At 41.3% G+C, this 21,707-nt stretch overlaps 2 protein-coding genes across 8 annotated transcripts in view; one reads left to right on the top strand and one right to left on the bottom strand.

The window, feature by feature from the left end:
• KATNA1 (katanin catalytic subunit A1) overlaps positions 1 to 887 on the top strand; it is a 38,555-nt gene extending 37,668 nt beyond the window's left edge. For all 6 annotated transcript variants that reach the window (XM_064598213.1, XM_064598212.1, XM_045865725.2 and 3 more), the window contains one exon: positions 524 to 887. In XM_064598213.1, the coding sequence (XP_064454283.1) occupies positions 524 to 722 (199 nt within the window). In that variant the 3' untranslated portion in view covers positions 723 to 887. The remainder of the gene's footprint in view (positions 1 to 523) is intronic.
• A 1,400-nt stretch (positions 888 to 2,287) lies between these two features.
• GINM1 (glycosylated integral membrane protein 1) lies at positions 2,288 to 21,413 on the bottom strand. 2 transcript variants are annotated; one of them, XM_045865730.3, is made up of 8 exons: positions 21,239 to 21,413; positions 16,268 to 16,327; positions 16,002 to 16,098; positions 7,852 to 8,003; positions 7,015 to 7,171; positions 6,310 to 6,440; positions 4,780 to 4,943; positions 2,288 to 2,991 (listed from the first exon to the last, which is right to left on the bottom strand). In XM_045865730.3, the coding sequence occupies exons 1-8, from the start codon at positions 21,356 to 21,358 to the stop codon at positions 2,880 to 2,882; spliced, it is 993 nt and encodes a 330-aa protein (XP_045721686.1). In that variant the 5' UTR covers positions 21,359 to 21,413; the 3' UTR covers positions 2,288 to 2,879. The 2 variants fall into 2 exon arrangements, with proteins under 2 accessions (XP_045721686.1, XP_045721685.1); XM_045865729.3 differs by having other exon boundaries at positions 6,310 to 6,443; positions 21,239 to 21,412.
• Positions 21,414 to 21,707: the final 294 nt, after the last annotated feature.

Below are 21,707 nucleotides of genomic sequence, written 5' to 3'. Positions count from 1 at the left end.
TTGTTCAGTCTTCATTTTATTGGACACTTACAATGATTCAATTGCTAGCTTCTTTATTACACCTTTACTCTTTCTTGGGCTCCTTACCTCAGTATCAGTTACTTAAATTGATTAATATCCTTAATTCATCATGGAAGATTTAACTGCTAAAAAACAACTCCAAAGAGGCTCTGTATTCTCTTTTTTTTTTCCTTAAGATTTTATTTATTTGAGAGAGAGAATGAGATAGAGCATGAGAAGGGGGAGGGAGAAGCAGAGGGAGAAGCAGACTCCCCGCTGAGCAGGGAGCCCGATGTGGGACTCGATCCCGGGACTCCAGGATCATGACCTGAGCCGAAGGCAGTTGCTTAACCAACTGAACCACCCAGGCGCCCCAGGCCTTGTATTCTGATAAAAGATTCTGTGCAGTACTAAGTATCTGTGGTCGGATAATTACAAAATAACACATACTGAAAAGATTTTCTGTTCACGGGTTTTTATTCAATCAAAATAACACTTCGTGTGTGTGTTTTCATTAACCTAGGGATGCATCCTTGATGGCAATGAGAAGGCGTATTGAAGGTTTGACCCCAGAGGAAATCAGAAATCTTTCAAGAGAAGAAATGCACATGCCTACAACTATGGAGGATTTTGAAATGGCTTTAAAAAAGGTCTCTAAGTCCGTTTCTGCTGCAGACATTGAAAGATATGAGAAGTGGATATTTGAGTTTGGATCATGCTAAATTCTCACATGTAAACTGTGAGAAGCCTGCCTTAAGTGTTTGAGTAATAATTAAATGTAGTATTTCATTGCACTGAGTGCTATATTTTTTTTAAACTTTGATAATGGTAAGATTAAAAAAAAGTGTGATTCTGAATAAAGGCAATTTTTTAAAGCTGAAAGCAAATTTGTTTTGAGTATTACCCCATTTCTCTCTCACTGCCCACGTTGTTTGCAGCGCAGGTGCGATTACTTAGCTTGCAAAAGTGTCTTTATGTGCGCTTCTGAGTACAGCATCTTCTCTTCCACTGTCCAGCTGCCATTCCTTCTAGGGAGTAAGACTGGCTCTAGCTCCTTGGGTGCCAGTGGATAACTGAAAATTCCCGAACATTTTTACACAAGTAGCCAATTGATGCACAAACCATGCCCCCGTTGTGCCTCCCTGCTTGGGGTTACAGTAGCTTCCCTGCTCTTCCTGGGAGAGCTTTAAAGACCCTTCATTTTATAATGCACTTAAAAAGAAAAAAAAAATACACACATATATACACTCTTGCTTGACCTTATTCTGCCTACATACGAGGCTGCCCTATAGGCAAGCAGATGCTCATAAGCCAGTGCTGCTCACTGTGCTCGAATGAATGAAACTCATGAACCCGTTCACTCGTGGATACAAAGCATAATGAAAGTAATGGTGCAACGGTAAGTTAATAAATGAAAGTTAATGGTATAAGACCTTATAGGTAAGATACCCATTTAGGATTTTTTAAAAAATAACTTACTGTATCATCCCAACCATAGAAAAGAGCAGCATGCCACGGTCCCAGGTCTCACTGGTAGGGAGGGAAGGCAGGACAGGACTCTGCTGAAGCCCACACTGTGCAATGGGCCACGTAGCCCCCTGCAGGATCCTCCTCACTGGAGCCTCTGTAAACTTAATGGATGCAGTAGACCCTGACCCTTGGAGTCAGAACTGGAGATTTCTAGCATCTTAAAGGACAGAGGAAGGACGTAAAGTGTTACTAGCTGGGTGATGTGAGGATCAAACTGAATCTCCTGCTATTATTTATTCTTCTATAATATGGAGAAAGTGTGTTTCACAGGGCTGTTTTCCTTATTAAAAACAGGCAAAATGAAACCTCACTTCTTCACTCTGCTACCTGTCATCCTTCCCCCATACATACATACCTATTTAGCCTAACTCTAAGGGGGTTTTACTTTTGCCCCCCCTCCCTGCTTAAGGTGGTTTTAAAAACCAGTCATTACTTTCTTGAACGATACGTTTAAAATGATGAGTTGCAATAAAAAATTAATAATAGGAAATATCTACCACTTGGAATAAAGGTATTTTATGTACTAGATCACATAAAATAGATGTCAGTGTGAGTGATGGTTAAAAAAAAGACCAAACACTGCTGAAGGGTAAATAGCACTAAGAACCACGAGAGCAAGGGCACGGTCAAATTCCAGGACACTGACGGATGGACTCCTTAACTCATCTGAGCCCTGGTTTCAGCCAGGGTATGTGAAAGGAGCTCTTAAACACAGAAGCAGTTCTTGCCTGGGAAATGTTTTTATACCAAAACTCTATACTGTTTCCTCAAAAAGTTTATTTTAGAGTGAAAACATGTCACTACTATTTTTAAATCCTGGTGCATTCAGGTAAGTAGTCTTGGTTCAGGATACAATCAGATCATGATACACTTCAGTGATTTTATACTGAGTCACATACTTAATATAAAGGCACATTTTACTGAATAAAAAAATATGTTAAATTCTTGAGCTTTTAAATTAGAATTTCATAAAGTGCTTTTCATAAAGTCTCATATATTATAGTAATTAAGTGGACAGAATTTCCCTTACAAAGGCACCTTGAAAAATATTGGCACGTGGCATTTTGTCCTGCCCTTTTTTTTTTTTTTTTGGTAATTTTGAAGTTTCTTCACATCTTCTCTTCTACTTCATTTAAATTTCCCTTAATTCATCATCTGAATAGCCAGCCCTGTTATAGAATAAGGTGAACTTTAACCTGTCACTTCAAGGTCAAGTTTTAGGCAGTTTTAGGAGTTCAGCAATTTCCCTAGTGTATAAACAGATTCTTAGCGATTTAAAGAAAATTCTATTCAAGTGGCAAATTTAGAGCCAAAAGACTAATTCAGAGTCCATGATTTGAGATGGTGTTTTAAACACATGCTTTATCTTCAAGGTTTTCTGCTCTTTTCTCAGGATTATCCGGAAATAAGTTGATAGCTGTGACAGGTATAACACTTACTTTATCCAATTGAAGAATTCCTCTGAAATATAAAAATAGAAATTAAATATTTCCTCTGTCTACAGTTTGATAGTAAGACAAGGCTACCTCAAGGATCTTTAGGCAGTATTTTCCCTTTTGTTACTTAAGTATCTGACCAAGGAGGAGGTCTCTGGATTGGATCCAAGACCTGTTTTGCAAGTTCAGTCTCATCCCAATCAAGATGTCAACAGAAGTTAAGTTGTTTATAGAACTGACCAAGCTGATTCTAAAAGTTCACAGGGGAGTATAGCAAGAACAGCTGCAACATTTTTTTTTTTAAGTATTTTTTTAAGGATTTTATTTATTTATTTGACAGAGACAGAGGTAGCGAGAGCAGGAACACAAGCAGGGGGAGTGGGAGAGGGAGAAGCAGGGAGCCCGATGTGGGGCTCGATCCCAGGACCCTGGGACCATGACCTGAACTGAAGGCAGACGCTCAATGACTGAGCCACCCAGGCGCCCAAGAATAGCTGTAACATTTTTTAAAAAGAACAATAGGGAGAAGAGACAGTTGCCCGGTTTTCTTAAAGCAGTACAGTGATTAAAACCGTGCTAGCGGCACGGCATGAAGAAGAGTCCAGAAATAACACGAATGTATGTGGGAATTTGGTTTATAATAAGGTAACGTTCCGATTCAGGGAAATGAAGAGGTATTTTAAGTTAATTGCTCTCTATATTTCTGTACTGACGTAATCTTTTACTACCAATCCTTAGTACAACTGCCACTGATAAAAGTATACTGCAAATCTGGTTTTTAATTTTACACTGCGTCTCTTCCCAAAGAGAAGCCCGTAACAAAACATTTGGTAAAAGAACTATAAAAAAAAGTGGTTTTCTAGGCAGATTTACCTAATAAAGTTAAAAAAGGTCCTGAGCTTCCTGGAAGTCAAAGGAAAAAGGAAGAAACTATTAAGTTCCAGAATTTTCATTTTCAGAAAGAAACGGGAAATGGGAATTCTTCAGGGGAAACCAAACTAAAAGGTGAGAAGGATACTAGTATTTCTTTACTCCGCAGGCTCTCTGCTTGCATGATGGCCTTTTAACAAACCCTTTAAGGGAGGAATTAGTTCAATGTTACACATGAAGAAATGGGAGTTTCAAAGACCTCACGACAAGCAAGTGGAAAAGTGAATGTTTGAATTGGGTCTTTTTTCCTATAAATCCTATGGCTTTTCCAACATAGTACAATATAATTTAAGCCAAAAACTGTGGCTCGCTGTGTGAGATTTACTTCTATCAAGACTACTAAAATGACTATTTAGCTGCTTTTTTTTTTTCTTCTGAGTAAACTCTACTGCCAACGTGGTGCTCCCACTAATGACCCCAAGATCATGAGCTGCATGTTCCACCAAGTGAGTCGACCAGGTGCCCCCTGACTGTTGTAACTTGTAAAAATGCTAACAATAAATTCGCTTTTACATTTATGAAATAATTTCTTATGGTTAAAAAAATCAAGGGGCACCTGGGTGGCTCAGATGGTTAAGCGACTGCCTTCGGCTCAGGTCATGACCCCAGGGTCCTGGGATCGAGTCCCACATCGGGCTCCTTGCTCGGCGGGGAGTCTGCTTCTCCCTCTGCCCCTCCCCCGGCTCTGCTCTCTCTTGCTCACTCTCTCTCTCTCAAATAAATAAATAAAATCTTAAAAAAAACCCACGAATGCTGGGGCAACCCTCTCGGTCCCCTCCCTCCTTGGGAGCTTTGTACCATCACTTTGCTATCACTCAACAAACCTGGCTTTTTTAAAAAAAATAAAAACACTAATGCTGTTTCTAAAACAATAATTACTTACTTGTATTCACAAACTGGGAAGAGCACCTTTAAGATGGTTATTGCCATAGCTGCTCCCATAATTCCAACCACCATGACGTTGAGAAACATAAAGAATACTGGAAAAACACTGCTCCAGAACCGACACAGATCTTTTCTGAATTTTTCCATCCACTGACACATCACCTAAAAAAGGAGTTTTGATTAGACAAGCCAAGTATCATTCGATCTCTAAGAGACTTTAAAAATCATGTTCCAGTTTTAGGTGATGATAAAATTCTGTATCTTGACTGTGATGCTGGTTACATGGGTGCCTACATTTACCAATAACTGTACATTTTAAATGGGTGCATTTTATTTTAAAATGTACCTTGATAAAATTATTTACAATCTTAAAAATTATGTTCTAATAATACAGGCATAGGAATGTTACTTTGTTATTCTTTACAATTATTTATACCATTGTCTATAAATTAAGTGGAAGTTATTGCTACATGGTAAGAGGTTCGGCTAGTCTACGCAAAACAGACCAAATTTGGGCAACCGTGGATTTCTAACAGTTGGAGGACAACAGCAGAAGAGAAAGACAAACGTCTGTTTGTGGCTTTTGGCCCAGATGGGGAATTCACTGTGCACAAAACATGTTGTTGTAGTTAGAGAGTCAGAGGAGACACTAAGGCGCACGGATGGCGTGGGAGGCCTCGCTCCAAGGGAGGCAGGTGGGCAGGGTGAGGGCGCTGGCGTTCAGGCAGCAAAAAGTGACCAGAGTTTCTCCAGCAACCCCAAATAAGCAATCCCAACCTTCAGTGGGAACTTAAAAGCAGCCTCTGGAATCCTTTGAGACTAACCACAGACCTTGCTCACTTAAATAGAAATTATTTCAAGTAAGAGGCCTAGCTAATACATGCAGAGGTATCAAGATACTCAGTCTGAACCACGAATATATTTCCAGGCAGCCATATCATGCCCTTAGTAATACAGGAATACTTAATAGGTAGAAATACACACTTACATTTGCACCCAGTTTATTTAATCCTGGTAACAACTGCATGATTTTACCGATTAAAGTGGATGCCCCATTGTACAGATAAAGAAACTGAGGTTAGAGAGACTCAGAACTTGTCCAAGATCACACAACTAGTACGTGGCAGAACCAGAATTCAAACCCACGCGGTCCGACTCTTAAAGTACACCCTTCACCTTCACCACCGGCGCTCGGTCCCCGTGAAGATCCCGAGGGTACCGTGCGTGAGCACGCGCATGCGCCAGGTACCAGTCACAGAAGCAATAAATGGGAATATGGGAATGACCCTGGAACTGAAAAGCCCCCCGCAAAATGAAATCCAATGACTTGATAATCATTATCTAACTGTATTATTACATGAAACTTGAAAATGGGAAAACCTGAAAAGCTCACACTGCAACAGCGATGAGTCCACTATTAATAACGATGTTTCACACTCCCAATCCTCATGGTTTCCACCTCATCTGGAATGCTATTTTCTTCCACAAATGTCTGTAATATAAAGATAATCCCAAATACCTGATTTACCTTATAGGAAGATGGAGGCTCTGCTCTGAGAGGAGTCTCAGGCAGTTTGCCAGGTAAAGCGTCTTCATCTACGGTGGTTTCCACATTCCTGATAAGATACTGGCTGGTGGTCTGCAGTGAGCTGACACTTTCTACTGAGAAGGAAGAGCCACGTTACCAAAACACTAGCTACATGCTCCTGTCTTTCTTACTAGTTCTAACGTTACTATGCCAAACACATGCAGGATACTAAGAATATATTTTGCCGTAGGAGGAAAAAAATAACATTTGATTGTTCATGTTTAAATGCCATAAACTCAGACAGTTATAGGAAGCTATACCAGTTATGATTCTATCACACAGAAAGCAGAAAGTCAAATTTTCAAAAAGTTCCATGTTTCAATAGAAAAAAACGAATACTTCTTTCTCTAAATGAACCTAAACAATATTCTTATTGTGTATTTAGTGACGATTGCCCAGAGTAAGGGTAGCTATTTACCACAAAATGTCACCAAGCAGTCATCACTGATCACTTTTTGTTTTGATCACTTTCTATTAAGACTCAAGATAGGTTCCGGAAGTTCTTAAATGGACACATAAAGTAATAGTGGTGTTATAAAGCATTTCTGGAAGAAGCCTACTTCCAAACACATTAACTCCAGTTAGGAAGCTATCCACTAAAGAAATGATTTCCTTAACACTTTAAGTGACAGTCTTTCAAAGTACCTTTTTTGGAGAGGTTGGGAAGGGTAAAAAAAATGTCACTGTCTCGGGAAATAGAATACAGCATGCTTTCCTCCAAAGGTAGGGTATAGTTTGAATGTCTGAGTATTCCCTCGTTCTTAACTAAAATATCAATTTCAGTGACATCCTTTTGTTGAGCCTATGAAAGAAAAACAATTATTCTTTATTTTAAATAATGGCACAACCCCGTAAGACTCTAAACGTAACTTTTCCTCCTTGTTCTCTTTAACTAAAAAACTTACCCTCTTCACAATCACTCTGTATTCCCCACACTTTGAGGCATTTAATTAGCAACTTTAATCTGAGTGTTGTAGCATTCAGTGTTATAAGCTTGCTCTCCATCCCACTTCATTCCCTTCACTCAATTGCTCTATTTACTAATGTTTATATTTTAAAGTGATACAAACATGTATAAATATAATCAGTTTTTTTTTTTAAATTAAGAATTCAAATGCTAAACAAATGTTAAAACAAGTAAAAAATTCTAAATGATTGGGACGCCTGGGTGGCTCAGTCGGTTAAGCGTCTGCCTTTGGCTCAGGTCATGATCCCAGGGTCCTGGGATCGAGTCCTGCATCGGGCTCCCTGCTCTGCGGGGAGCCTGCTTCTCCCTCTGCCTCTGTCTCTCTCTCTGTCTCTCATGAATAAATAAATAAAATCTTAAAAAAAAAAAATTCTAAATGATTGTATACAGGCAACATTAGGGTACCATTTTTCCTTATCAAGCCAGAAATAAATAATATAATAATATAACACATGCATAATACCCAGCATAAATCTTTAGAGTTTAATTCCCAACTAATAATCATATTATCTTACCTGTTTTCCATCAATCTCTACTACCTCTTCTTGAATGACAATTAGTTGCAAACTGGAACCAGATGTCATAGGCCACTCATGAACTAAAATCCTTACACTGACAATTCCAAAATATTCTTTTTCCTCCACATTTTCCAGATTTTCATTCTTCACTATAAAAAAAAGAAGGGACAGCTTTGAACAAAACAAATGCCACCAAATCTATTACTGAATTTGATTATTTTGATGACATTTACATGGAACAAGACAGTTGTGTTAATAATTTCTTTGCCTTTCTTAATCTCCGACTTCACTGATGTTACAGAATTTATGAAAATAAAGACAACTTGACAAATCTTCACAATGTTTACGGTCATTTGAAAAGGGAAAAACGCTTGATGGTCTTTAGACTACCACGCTAGCAACATCATTCCTATTCTTTTAGATAGTTTGTCAAGGAGGAACGAACAAGGCATAACTACCTAGAAGCAGGCCAGAAGACACAGCTAATCCCATGTTATAGTAAAGTAAGTCCATTCATTCATCCCTTCACTCATTCACAAAATCCAGGGATACAAGGGGCCCAAGCAGTAAGGACACGGAGTTGTTTTCTCAATTCTTTCTCCAGGAAGTGACCTGTTGCTGTTGGAGAGGGCAGGAATGGGGAAGAGGATGGGACAGCCCTGTAATCACTCCCCACTAAGGGACAACAGGGCAGGATTAGCTGCTGGTCATACCCCTCTCTAGCGAAGAATCCCCCCCAAACCCAGCAGTGGAGGAGGGGTGTGACAGTGCAGCTGATCCACAGAGCCAGCGACTACCCTACAGAGGCAGAAAACACTACGCAAAAAGATAAATCAATGAAACTAGTGCAAAAGGAACATTTAGTTTCTCAAACGTTAGTCCCTCAAATGTTATCGTATAAGGATTGTTAGCCAAAAAGGAACCCAGATGGATATTCTGCATACAGATCCAGCTGTTTAAATGGATTCTGTGCCTTTATAGGGCTATTCCCCTTTATCTGGAATGTTCTCTACTACTCACTCGCTCCTCATCCATTTTTAATAAACTCCTACTTAAGTAGTTCTAGCTATTGTACCCCTATATCGCTGAGTTCATGCCTTTTTTTAAGCACTAACTTTCTTGCAGTGTAGCTCTTTGTTTATAAGCCTGTCTCCTTGACTAGGCGGCGTCCCCTTGACAGTATGCATCGGGTTTACTGTTCTATGGCTTTTGTTCAGTAGTGATTCCGCCCAGAATTATAAATGCATAATTTAAAAAAATATGCCATCAGAAGTTATCAGTACTATTCAAACACCGGTCTAGTGGTTCTAAATCCGACCAATGCGTCAGAATCAGCTGGGGAATGGTACAGGGGCCAGAGCCTCATCTCAATCTCAATAAATCAAAATCTCTGGGGGGTACAGACTACCATTTCTAACTTTGTAAACAGGTACAGACATTTCCATTGAGAACCAAGTGACCTAACATTTTAGTTCAACCTAAGTCTTCACAAAACCGTTCCTCCTTGACGTCCTTGCTTCTGTAAATGAATCCACCCTTCTCCAGACTTGCAAGGTTACATTTGATTTCTTCACCCTCATTTCCTGTATCCAGTTAGTTGCTTCCTTTGGGCCATTCCAAGTCCAGCTTCTCTTGTATTTGTCATTTCCATGTCCCCGCTACCTCCCCATCCAATATGTAGCTCATCATCTACTTGCCATCATAACAGTTACCTAACTGTTCCCTTCTTTAGTCCCTCCCCTTCACAGCATTCATGTAACGGTGCCAGATTAGTCTTCTGCAACCGAGTTCTGATGATACAGCCGCCTTGCTCAAACACCTTCAAGCAGCATCCCTCTGACTTATCGGCTAGTTCTCTGAATGCTCCTTCTTCAGGCTCCTTCTGGGGGGACTTGCTGCTCTTCTCTCTCCGGTCTGCCTAACCTCCCTCCCATCCTCTACGGCTCCGAACTGTAAAACTTCCCCTCTCCCGTGGTCCAGCTCAGCGTTTTCCCTGGTTGCCCACTGGTCTTGCTCACAGACCAGTAGGCTCCTCGTCAGCTTATCTGTCTGTCCAAAGGCTGGCGCACTAGGCCACAAGAGATTCAACGGATGGGAAAATGCAGTCATATAAAGACATCAAAGTGGTGACTCTTCAGCCCCCAAATCAGGCACCCCTGATGGAGAATAAAATAAAATTAAAACCAAAAAAGCCCTTGATATTCTGACTTTCCTGACTGCGGTAGGCAGCTTTCAAAATGGCTCTCCAGGACCCCTGACTCCGGCAATTCATGTCCTTGCGTGATTCCCTCCCACTAAGTGTGGGCTGGACCTCGTGACTTATTCCTGACAAACAGAATAAAGTGAAAGTGATGGAAAGTCACTTCTGTGATCAGATTAGAAAGGCTGTGCCTCCTGTCTTGTGAGTATTCGCTCCTACCGGCAGTCTCCCTCGTCCTCTCGCTGATACTGCCGGCTGCCATGTTGTGAGACGCCCCCAGAGAGGTCCATGCGGCCAGGGAATGAGGGAGCCCTGCGGCCAACCTCTTGCGAGGAATGGAGGCCTCAGTCCAACGGTTCACAAGAACTAAATCCTGTCAACAACCATGATTGAGCTAGGAAGCAGATCTTCCCCAGCTAAGCCAAGCTCGGGTTCTTGATCTACAGGAGCCATGAGATAATACTGGTGTCAGCTACTAAGTTTAGAATTAAACTGTTACATAGCAACAACTAACTAATACACCTAACAAAGAAGAAGTTTTTAGGGCGCCTGGGTGGCTCAGTGGGTTAAGCGACTGCCTTCGGCTCAGGTCATGATCCTGGAGTCCCGGGATCGAGTCCCGCATCGGGCTCCCTGCTCAGCGGGGAGTCTGCTTCTCCCTCTGACCCTCCCCCTCTCATGCTCTCTCTCTCTCTCATTCTCTCTGTCTCAAATAAATAAATAAAATCTTTAAAAAAAAAGAAGAAGAAGTTTTTAAAAGCATTAAGAAGAAGACTTCATGTTGTTGTATTTGTTTTGAAGATTGTTGTAACTGATAGGATGGGCATTTACTTCAGCCATCAAAGAAACTCAATGCAACAACTGGGATGACCAGCAAGGTGACTGACATACAGTAATACAGAGGGCAGCCAGGTCACACTCCGTGGCAAATTCCTAATGAATATGCCATCAATGGAATCATTACTTAAACCAATAACGGCACTTCTTTTCCTAGCTATGAACAATTAGCTTGTTGTATACCAACCTTCTCGCCGAGAGCCACTAGAAAAGATGTAAAAAAAGAAACACACACATATACACTCAAAACCCACATCTGTCTAGAGGCAGCGGAGAGCTAAAAAGTCAGCCAGAGCCCTCCCAAGGCATTTACTGATTCCCAAGCGGAACAGGTAGAGAAGCTGGAGAGCTCAATAGAAAGTAATGCCTCAGAGGCAGAGAAGCTAAACAGAGCTAAATGGGCAGATTTTGGCAGTCCCACGTAGAGGGGCATACAATAAAGATTATGGCTACAAAGGTATCTAGGACTTGTGACAAGATCCTAGAGAGAAGGGAAGAATAGAAGTGAACATTCTATGCAATCTTCCCCCCCCATCCCCCGCCCCGAAACATGCGCTGATTAGTAAGTCAGGCTAGGCTGAGAAACTGACCCTATACCTAAGACACTAAGAAGAAGTTAAGCAGAACCTCTGGCAGGCTCATGACAGTGGGATTGTGGGAACCACAAAAGGAGGGGCCCTCATAAACACCCCCAAGTTTTCACTTGGGACCTATGATGAGCTACATCTGAGGAATAACAGTTAATAAGAAATAGACTAAGCTTTACAAAGATGAGAATCCAGCCTTCAATCAGCCCAATCCTTGATTTAAAAATTAAGGTATTCTGCCCCTTATTATCATGCCTACCAGGGGTTAAAATAAAGTAAATTCTCTTTGGAGTAAGGTAATATTATCCAGAGACTTTATAACTTTTCATACACAATTTCAAAAATAATATATTGAAGGAGAAGAATCAAAACAAAACAGATCCAGAGGGGCTCAAAAAATTAGACTGGGCAGACATGAACTTTAAATTTACTGAAAGTAATAGGTTCAAGACAAATAGATGATGGGGCACCTGCATGGCTCAGTCAGTTAAGTGTCTGCCTTTGGCTCAGGTAATGATCTCAGGGTCCTGGGATCGAGCCCCACGTCAGGCTCCCCACTCAGTAGGGAGTCTGCTTCTCCCTCTGCCCCGTCCCCTGCTCATGCTCTCTCTCAAATAAACAAAATCTAAAAAAAAAAAGAAAAAGAAAAAAATTGGGGCACCTGGGTGATGCAGTCTGTTGGGTATCTGACTCTTGGTTTCGGCTCAGGTGGTGATCTCATGGCCGTGGGACCAAACACCCCACTGCTGGGCTTATGCACAGTGCAGAGTGTGTTTGAGATTCTCTCCCTCTTCCCTCTGCCCCCACCCTGTTCATGCTCTCTCTAAAATAAATAAATAAATCTTAAAAAAAAGAAAATAGATGATAAAATGGAGAATTTCACCAGATAAGTGTAAGCTATTAAAATCAAAATTAAAAATATAAAATAAAAAAGAGTTGGGCCAGTATCCAGGGCCTGAGCAGAAGATGGAAAATAAAGAAAAAAGAGGGGCACCTGGGTGGCTGCCTTCGGCTTGGGTTGTGGTCCCGTGGTCCTGGGATTGAGCCCCACGTTGGGCTCCCCGCTTGGCGGGAGGCCTGCTTCTCCCTCTGCCTGCCGCTCTGCCTACCTGTGCTCTCTCTCTATCTCTCTGTCAAATAAATAAATGAAATCTTCAAAAAAAATTTTTTAGAAGATAAAATGGACATCCTAGAAGTAAAGTCCAGTAAATGAAATTAACTCAGTTAGGCAGAGCTGATGAATTCGTGTGTGGGGAGGATGAAAAGAAAAAAAGGATAGAAAAAAAAAAACGGAAAACAGTGTAAAATCTATATGGAACCCTGTGAAAACATACATGTAAATGAAAAGCAAGAAGGGAATAAGAAAGAGGACTTGTGGCACTTTTTGAAAAGACAATGGTCAAAAATTTTTCCAGGAAGGCATCAAGTCACAGATGAAAGAACCCTACACCTGGGCACATCACAGTGAAACTACTGAAAACCAAAAACTAAGAAAAAAATATTAAGGGCAACCGAAAAAAACAAAAACAAAAACCCAACCTTAATTTATCCTCCCTGGAGCAACAAGCCTGACGCTGACTCGCAACAGAAACCACAGAAGTGGGGCGCCTGGGTGGCTCAGTTGGTTGAGCAACTGCCTTCGGCTCAGGTCATGGTTCTGGAGTCCCGGGATCGAGGCCCACATCGGGCTCCCTGCTCAGCAGGGAGTCTGCTTCTCCCTCTGACCCTCCCCCTTCTCATGTGCTCTCTCTCTCTCTCAAAAAGAAACCACAGAAGTGAGAAGATCATGAAATTGGTCTTTAAAATGCTAACCTAGGGGCGCCTGGGTGGCTCAGTCATTAAGCGTCTGCCTTCGGCTCAGGTCATGATCCCAGGGCCCTGGGATCAAGCCCTGCATCGGGCTCCCTGCTCCACGGGAAGCCTGCTTCTCCCTCTCCCACTCCCCCGGCTTGTGTTCCCTCTCTCACTGTCTCTCTCTCTCTGTCAAATAAATAAAATCTTAAAAAAAAAGAAAAAAATGCTAACCTAGGAAGTACTAACCTGTTTCCCTACCCAATAAAAAGATCCTCCTAAAATGAAGGCAAAGTAAAGATGTTTTTAAACAAAAGCTCACATACTTCACAGCTAACAAATCTGCACTAAATGGATTTCTTGATCCCCTACTAAGGGGAATTTTTTAGGCAGGGGGAAGATAAGCCCCAAGGGGAACAAGAAACACACACATACACGTTCATTCAGTGTCTATGTGCCTCTAGACAGATGTGGGTTTTGTGGTTCTTGTTCCCCTAAATTTATTTCTTCATTCAGAAAGGAATGAAGAGCGATGGAAAGGGCAACCATTAAGGTAAACATAAATGAGTACTGGATTACACAATATAGTAAGAACAATTATGTTACATAATTACAGGCATGTACGTAGTATTAGAATTTAAGAACACAGAGAGTTAAAATGTAGGACAGTAACAACACAAAAGTAGGAAGGGAATAAATGGAGTTTCCATGTTCTGAGGTTCCTGCTTTGTTTGGGAAGTGATAAAAATACTAGTTTATTGATCTCAGAGGTAACCATTAAGAGAATAGGAAAAGGGGCGCCTGGGTGGCTCAGTCGTTAAGCATCTGCCTTCAGCTCGGGTCGTGATCCCAGGGTCCTGGGTTCGAGCCCCACATCGGGCTCTCTGCTTAGCGGGAAGCCTGCTTCTCCCTCTCCCACTCCCCCTGCTTGTGTTCCCTCTCTCGCTGTGTCTCTCTCTGTCAAATAAATAAATAAAATCTTAAAAAAAAAAATAGGAAAATAATATAAAAACCAACAAGATAGAGGCTAATGATGAAAGAAAAAATAACCTAGAAGAGGGCCAAAAGGAGAAGAAAAAGGGACACGGAATGGGGGGTGGGACACAAATAGGAAACAAATGATTCAGATTAAAGATTTAATATAAATAAATCAAAATCCAAAATGAAAGACAGATTGACAGACTGATTTAAAATTAGACCCACCAGTATATGCTGCTTATAACAGATTCACCTTAATTATAAGGACTCAGAAAGATTGAAAGAAAATGGAAAGATACCACACAACAGTCCACCTCCCTCCCACTTGTGCCTGGCCAAAAAGCAATTACTGTTAAAATATAATATAGATAAAGCTGACTTTAAGGCAAAAATATCACTAGAGATAAAGAAGGCCATATTACAATGATAAAAAAATCAATCTACAAGGAAGACATAATAGTTCAAATCTGTACGAATTTGGTAATATTATGTCAAAATATAGAAAGCAAAAATTGACAAAGCCGGGAGAACAGACAAATCTAGAGAGTAGAGATTTAACATACCATTCTCAATAACTGATAGAACAAGCAAACAAACAGAAAAAGGAGTACTTCTCTAACAGACTGAACAACATGATTAACAAAAAATTTTACTGGATATATATAGAACATCATATCCAAGTAATTATATGATGTACTTTCTTTTCAAGGACACAAGGACATCACCATTTCTTAAAACTGACCATCTGGGGGCGCCTGGGTGGCTCAGTCGTTGAGCGTCTGCCTTCGGCTCAGGTCATGATCCCGGGGTCCTGGGATCGAGTCCCACATCGGACTCCCTGCTCTGCGGGGAGCCTGCTTCTCCCCCTCCCACTCCCCCTGCTTGTGTTCCTGCTCTCGCTGTGTCTCTCTCTATCAAATAAATAAAATCTTAAAAAAAAAAAAAAAAAAAAAAAAACTGACCATCTGCTAAGCCACAAAGCAAGTCTCTAATTTCAGGGGTTAAAATTACACACAGTGCACCTCTGATGACAGAGGTGGAAACAATAAAAACAGAAGTTTCAAAATGTTTGGAAATTAAGCACCTTAACTTCTAAATGACCCACAGGACAAGAGACTATCAAGACAAATAACTGGAAAACACTGTGAACTGAATGACAATGAAAGTACGTAACAAATCAAGCACAAAATACAATTGTTTAGAGAAAAATTTACTGCCTTCAATGCATATGTTACAAGAATACTATACATATTTCTCATATTCTTTATTTCCTCCAAATACTGTGATACAACATAACATATAACATATTTGCTTGTCTTTAAACAACTCAAGATTTTAAAAGGTTAAAAAAATGTTATCTGGACATAAGGGTAGAAGAAACAGAAAACTAGAGAATTAGAGCAACAATTTATTTTTCTATTTTCTTACAGCTGTGATAAGCACTCCTCCAAGATTTTGCCTCGTACTTGTAAATCTCCACTTATTACCTCTCCGTACATTCTTACATTGATATCAACCTACCAGAAATGCAGCTCCAGTCAATGACAATCTCATGAGAAAGAAATGTGAATATGCCAGGAATAACCAATATAAAGTAGGATTTGAACTTTAAACACATTAGTTTTATTATACATTCCAGTAATGATGTACATTATTATTTTAAAATGGAAATACATCACATCAAAGAACCGTGTTTCATGAGTTTAGTATTACTAAAAACGGAACAATTATGGAAATAATTTAGTAGTACTCACCTATCAAAGTCTGACAGCTTATTCGGGTTACACCACTATTTACAGGGAAGTCATTTACATATACCTGTCCACTCTCATAGGTTATGTTAAGAACAACCTTAAAATAAAGCAGCATATACATTAATTCCAATGGTTTGTAAATGATGACAAATTCTTCATGTCAAAAATACATTATCTAACTAAATTAGATGTGCAGGGAAAAATAACATAGGCTGCCTACTACTTCGCTAAGTGATATATTAAAACATAATCAAAAACAGACAAACCTGTTCTTTAGATACTTCCCCAACACCTTTCAGGGTAGTTACATTAATTCTGATGCTGTCCTGCAAAACATATATAAAGTGGATAGGTAATGCATTTCACAAAGTAAAAACAGCTCAGTTCTTTTTCTTTTCCCCTCAACTATATTTATTGTATAACCGCTTATAACATCTAAAGAACATTTTTTTAAAAGCCAGCATTTTTATTTTTACAGCCTTTTTTAGGTCCTCACAATTCCAACTTTTCATAATCTGTATTTCTTCCACTTAATTATGAAATATTTCACATTTACGAGCATATAATATGCAAATGTAGTTTAAAAAAAAATAACACTCACGTACCTACTACCTAGGTTAAAAACTTGAGTATCGTCTACACCTCACAAGTCCCCCGCGTGACCCTCTTTGTCCTGTTCCCCTCCCTCCCCTCAGAAGGAATCCCTATATTGTCTTCCACATTAATCATTTCTTGCTTTTCTTTATAATTTTACCGTGCTTGTCTCTCTCTAAACAATATGTTGTTTAGTTTTCTCTGTTTCTAAGCTTTACATAATACAATTTTGTATGTATTCTTCTAGAACTTCTTTTATTTAAAACTGTTGATGCCTGCAGGTAAAGACATTTATTTACAGTGCTGTATAAAAGCCCATCAAATGATTACCAATTTACTTATGTGTTCCACTATCAAAGGACATTTGAGTCTTTTCCAATTTTTTTGTTTTCATAAACAAAACTGCTCTAACCCTTCTTCTTCTTCTTCTTTTTTCTTTTTTTTTTTTTTTAAAGATTTATTTATTTATTTGAGAGAGTGAGAATGAGAGAGAGAGAGAGAGTACATGACGAGGGGAGGGTTAGAGGGAGAAGCAGGCTCCCCGCCGAGCAGGGAGCCCGATGCGGGACTCGATCCAGGGACTCCAGGATCATGACCTGAGCCAAAGGCAGTCGCTTAACCAACTGAGCCACCCAGGCGCCCCTAAAATTTTTCTATTTTTCCTAGTAATCTCTACACCCAGTGTAAGGCTCGAACTCAAGAGCTGCATGTTCCTCCAACTGAGCCAGCCAGGCATCCCTGCTCTAACCCTTCTTCTTAAATATGTCCCCTAATGTCTGTGGACAAGTATATACTGTGCACAGGTCCGCTTTAGTGCCTCTCAAGGTATGCTCAAAAGCAGTTACTCAAATATTTAAGTTTATTAATGACCTGCTTTCTAAAGAGAAGAAAGCACAATTTTAAGAAGTATTCACCAATACTCACAGGAATTACAATTTGTCATTTGTAAAGCAAATCCTTCCCTATGTTTATTCACAGTTAGACACTGTTATCCTAGAATAAAAAAAATATTTTTTTTCCTGGGGGGTATTCTTAACTTAGAAAATAGGAAAATTATTCATAGTCAAAATAATATACAAGTGTATCTCTTGGCACCGTGACTATCTCTAATACTTTATATATTTCCAACAAATGAGAGAATAAGACTGAAGTGATTTTATGAGGTTGAAGTGATTCTACTCAAGGAACAGGACCCTAAGCATGGAAAGCCTATACCATACATTTGGGACACTTGCCAACTTGCATGGGGGCCTATGAAGCTTCAGAATCAGCCTGGTCCGGGTGCCTGGGTGGCTCAGTCGTTACGCGTCTGCCTTCGGCTCAGGTCATGATCCCAGAGTCCTAGGATCGGGTCCCACATCGGGCTCCCTGCTTCTCCCTCTCCCACTTCCCGCTTGTGTTCCTGCTCTCGCTATCTCTCTGTCAAATAAATAAATAAAATCTTTAAAAAAAAAAAAAAAAAAGAATCAGCCTGGTCCATCCTAATCTAGAACTAAGCATAGGCTAGAACCAGTACACTCATCTCTAGAACAAACCAACATTCAGTAAGTCATCAAACTGGTGGTTATATTTTTTTTGTGTTCTAATTCCAGCCAAGAATTCCTCTTTTCAAACTAGAGGATCTGTTAACTATACACTCTATTGTTCTTCTAACAGCCAGAGATAACCCTCCAATGATCGTATTCTAAGAAACTTTTCCCTAGCTTCTGCATTTCAGTAGTGAACATACACTATATTGTTAGTAATTTACTGCACTTACATATATCACTTGCCTAGTAAAATCTGGGGTTTGTAAAAGACAATTAACAGATATTATCCTGCTGTATTTTGCAGGAACCAAATTCAATTAATTTTTTTGCTCTTTCGAAATGATTTCATTTCAGAGGAGACCCTAATCCCTTACTGCCTCCTGGGGCCAAGTTCGGAGATAGGTCATATTTCTTGCTCTACCTGAGAACCTCCACCAGAACTGGAAGTTCAAGATTGTGAGCCAGGACGACAGATACTTAAAGAGTGGGTGGCAGAACTGAAGTTTCTACCCACCCATTTTCAATTTTTCCTCTAACTCCTTCACTCACAAGATGCCCAGCTGGTTCACATGGCTTCCTAAGGACAAAGGTAATAGATACCGCGTTTAAAATAAATAAATAAAGTCGGGGAGCCTGGGTGGCTCAGTCGGTTAAGCGGCTGCCTTTGGCTCAGGTCATGATCCCAGGCTCCTGGGATCGAGCCCCGCATCGGGCTCCCTGTTCGGCAGAGAGCCTGCTTCTCCCTCTCCCTCTGTCTGCCGCTCTGCCTACTTGTGCTCAATCTCTCTCTCTCTCTGTTAAATAAATAAAAATCTTAAAAAATAATAATAATAAATGAATTAAGTCTCAGGGAAATATATGAAATAAATATTTACAAATATGTGTCCTCTGGATGCCTCTCTTTGGTGACCAAATTATTTTAATATTAGAAGAATGTACTATAAAAATTTGCATTATTTTACAATCTGGGTAACCTTGACTTCTAACAACTGCACATGTAAACAAAACAGAAAAATGCCTATAATCCAGTAGATCTGCATCACTGAGAGAATTTTCCTGACTTTGTTTTCTTACATTCAGATCAGGTTAGATACAAAAATGAACACATGAACAGATAGGTGATAAAGCATAAAGTAAGTACAGTAAAATATTAATGGTGGTCTAAGTTTGCACTATTCAATATGGTATCCAATAACCACATGTGGTTATTTGTATTTAAATTAATTAAAATTAAATAAATAAAAGTTTAAAAACCAGTTCCTCAGTCTCCCTAGTCAGCCACATTTCAAGCACTCACTAACCACAGCAGTCCGATGGCTACCGTAATGGACAGAGCAAACACCATCACTACACCAAAGTCTACTAGATGGCACTCATCTAATGTGGTGACCACCATAACATTCTTTCAAATGTTCTGTACATTTGAAAATTTTCAAAATAGGGGTACTTGGGTGGCTCAGTCAGTTAAGCGTCCAACTGCTGATCTCAGCTAAGGTCTTGATCTCAGGGTCTTGAGTTCAAGTCCCGAACTGGGGCTTAAACATTAAAAAAAAAGAAAGGAAAAGAAAAGAAAGGAAAATTTTAAAAATAAAACACTGAACAATTTAGATCAAGAGGCTTCAGCTTCCCATATAAACATTTCCAAGGAATGAGAGTCTCCCTCTCCCTGCTCAGCTTTCTTTCATCTATGAAATTCTGAGTTTAGATCTGGACTTTCCAAAAGTGGAAGGAGGGCATAAAAAGGGAGAACTGAAATGATGAGCTAAGTTCACAGCGCAGTATACTTTCAGCTTGCAGTCAAAATGCATTTTTCTCAGACTATAGATTTAAGTATCCTTGGATTCACAAGTGATTATGATGAATCTTTAAAATTTGGAAAACAATGGAGTTCCAGAACTTTAAGAATCATTTCATTTTTATTTGGTCTCTTGGCGCTCACCAATCACATTCATATTTTTGACCAGTTGCACTGTGGTCCATAAAATTTCAGATACAAGTGGTTCTTACGGCTTGCATTGTTGTGCCTTCTTGAAATGTCCCAGCAGAATTGAAAGTGAGATATCCTCGTTATTTTTGTTCTCAGAGAGAGTCATGTCATTAAAAGTAAAAAAAAAAAAAAAAAAAAAGTTTTTTAAAGTGATATTTATGGTGTAAGTCACCCCTGAATTTAGAGTATTCAAGTCTTGACCAGTAAGAAAAAGTATACCTGTATTGTTTCTTTTCATTCTGGGAAAACTCCTCTTTTAAAATCCTCAAACTTTCCCCAACCATACATTCAATCGATGAACGGCAAATACTGGTTTATTTCAGCATGACTCCCCGGCAAAAGCGAGAAGAACCAAATACCCTCTAGTACAAGGGCGCAGTGGTTATCCAACTTTAGCTAGCTTCAGAATCACCTGGAGGGCTTGCTGACACAAATTATTGGGCCCCAGCCCCAGGGCATCGGATTTGTGCGTTTCCAGCCGGTTCCCAGTGGATGCTGGCGAGGCTGGTCCCGCCACGCTTAAAGATCCACTCCTCCTAACATGCACCAAAGACAGGCACGACGTCAGGGTTAAGTGTCGGGTCTCCAGCCCTTCTCCTTCTCCCGCCCCGACGACCCGGCGTTGGCGCACCCCGAGCCCTGCACGCCGTGGGGAAGGCAGCGCTTCCCGCCGCCGCGGGAGCAGACAGGTGGCCTGGAATCGCTCTTGTTCTTCACCCAGCCACTTCCACCTTTCCCGAACGCTGCCTGGCCCCAGTGCCGGCTCTACCCCAGGAAGGCGCCATTACAAAAGCCTGAGAGCACTTGTGATCGCGTACTTTCGACGGCAAAACCCCCTCCGGCTGGCAACAGCTGGGACTGCCCTAAGAATCCCTAAGTTTCGCCGCACTAGGCTTAACCACACATTAAGTAACCCTTTTCGCTCTCTCGCCGCCTTCTCCCAGGCTGCCCCCATTTCCTTGGATGCTTCGCCCCACTCCTCTCTTGGGCACCCGGACCCCTGCCCCTGGCCCGCCGGCCGGTGGCAAGAGGCGTCGATGCGGACGCCAAAGTCCCACGGCTCCGGCCCGGGCCTCCCGGGAGGATCCGTGCGAAGGAGCGGCCGAGCCGCGCCCGCCTTGCCCTACCTTCGGGGCTTGGGGCGGCAATGGCAGCTCATTGGTAACCGTCATCAGCCACCCGGCGGCCGGCAGCGCCGCGAGCAGGAGCAGCCGGAGGGCAAACGGTGCCGGTGGAGAGCCCTCCATTTTGGACAGGCCAGCGGCGGCAGACAGCCGGGAGCTGAGGGCCGAGCCAGCCCGAGGGGCGGTGTCAGGGGCGGTGTCAGGGGCGGGGCTAGGCTACCGGGGGGTGGGACCCTGGGGGACGGGGCGGGGCGGAGGCGAGACGGGCCCGGGAAGGAGCCGGTGGCAGCGGACGGCTGGGGCTCCGGGGAAAGCGGGTTGCGCATGCGCGCCGCCGCGAAACGTCGGGGGGTGGAGTCAAGCGGGGGAAGGTCGGCTTTGGTCATTAGACTGGCGGTCTGGATTGGAGAGAAGTGCCAATCCGAAGGAGTGAAAATGTTTTCATTGACATTATTTTTAAAATCAGTATATA

Source organism: Mirounga angustirostris, unplaced genomic scaffold, assembly GCF_029215605.1.
Source record: "Mirounga angustirostris isolate CCGP_5_RB_7025 unplaced genomic scaffold, mMirAng1.0.hap1 SCAF_8, whole genome shotgun sequence".
Taxonomy (NCBI): Eukaryota; Metazoa; Chordata; class Mammalia; order Carnivora; family Phocidae; genus Mirounga; species Mirounga angustirostris.
This window is presented reverse-complemented; position numbering and strand designations above follow the sequence as displayed.

Coding starts and splice junctions, on each gene's coding strand:
- GINM1 (XM_045865729.3), bottom strand. CDS start 21,358: ATGGAGGGCTCTCCACCGGCACCGTTTGCCCTCCGGCTGCTCCTGCTC. Junction 16,328..21,238: donor TGCCGCCCCAAGCCCCGAAG/GTAGGGCAAGGC, acceptor TATGTTTTGCAG/GACAGCATCAGAATTAATGT. Junction 6,444..7,014: donor TCCCAACCTCTCCAAAAAAG/GTACTTTGAAAG, acceptor CTTCCTTCTCAG/TAGAAAGTGTCAGCTCACTG.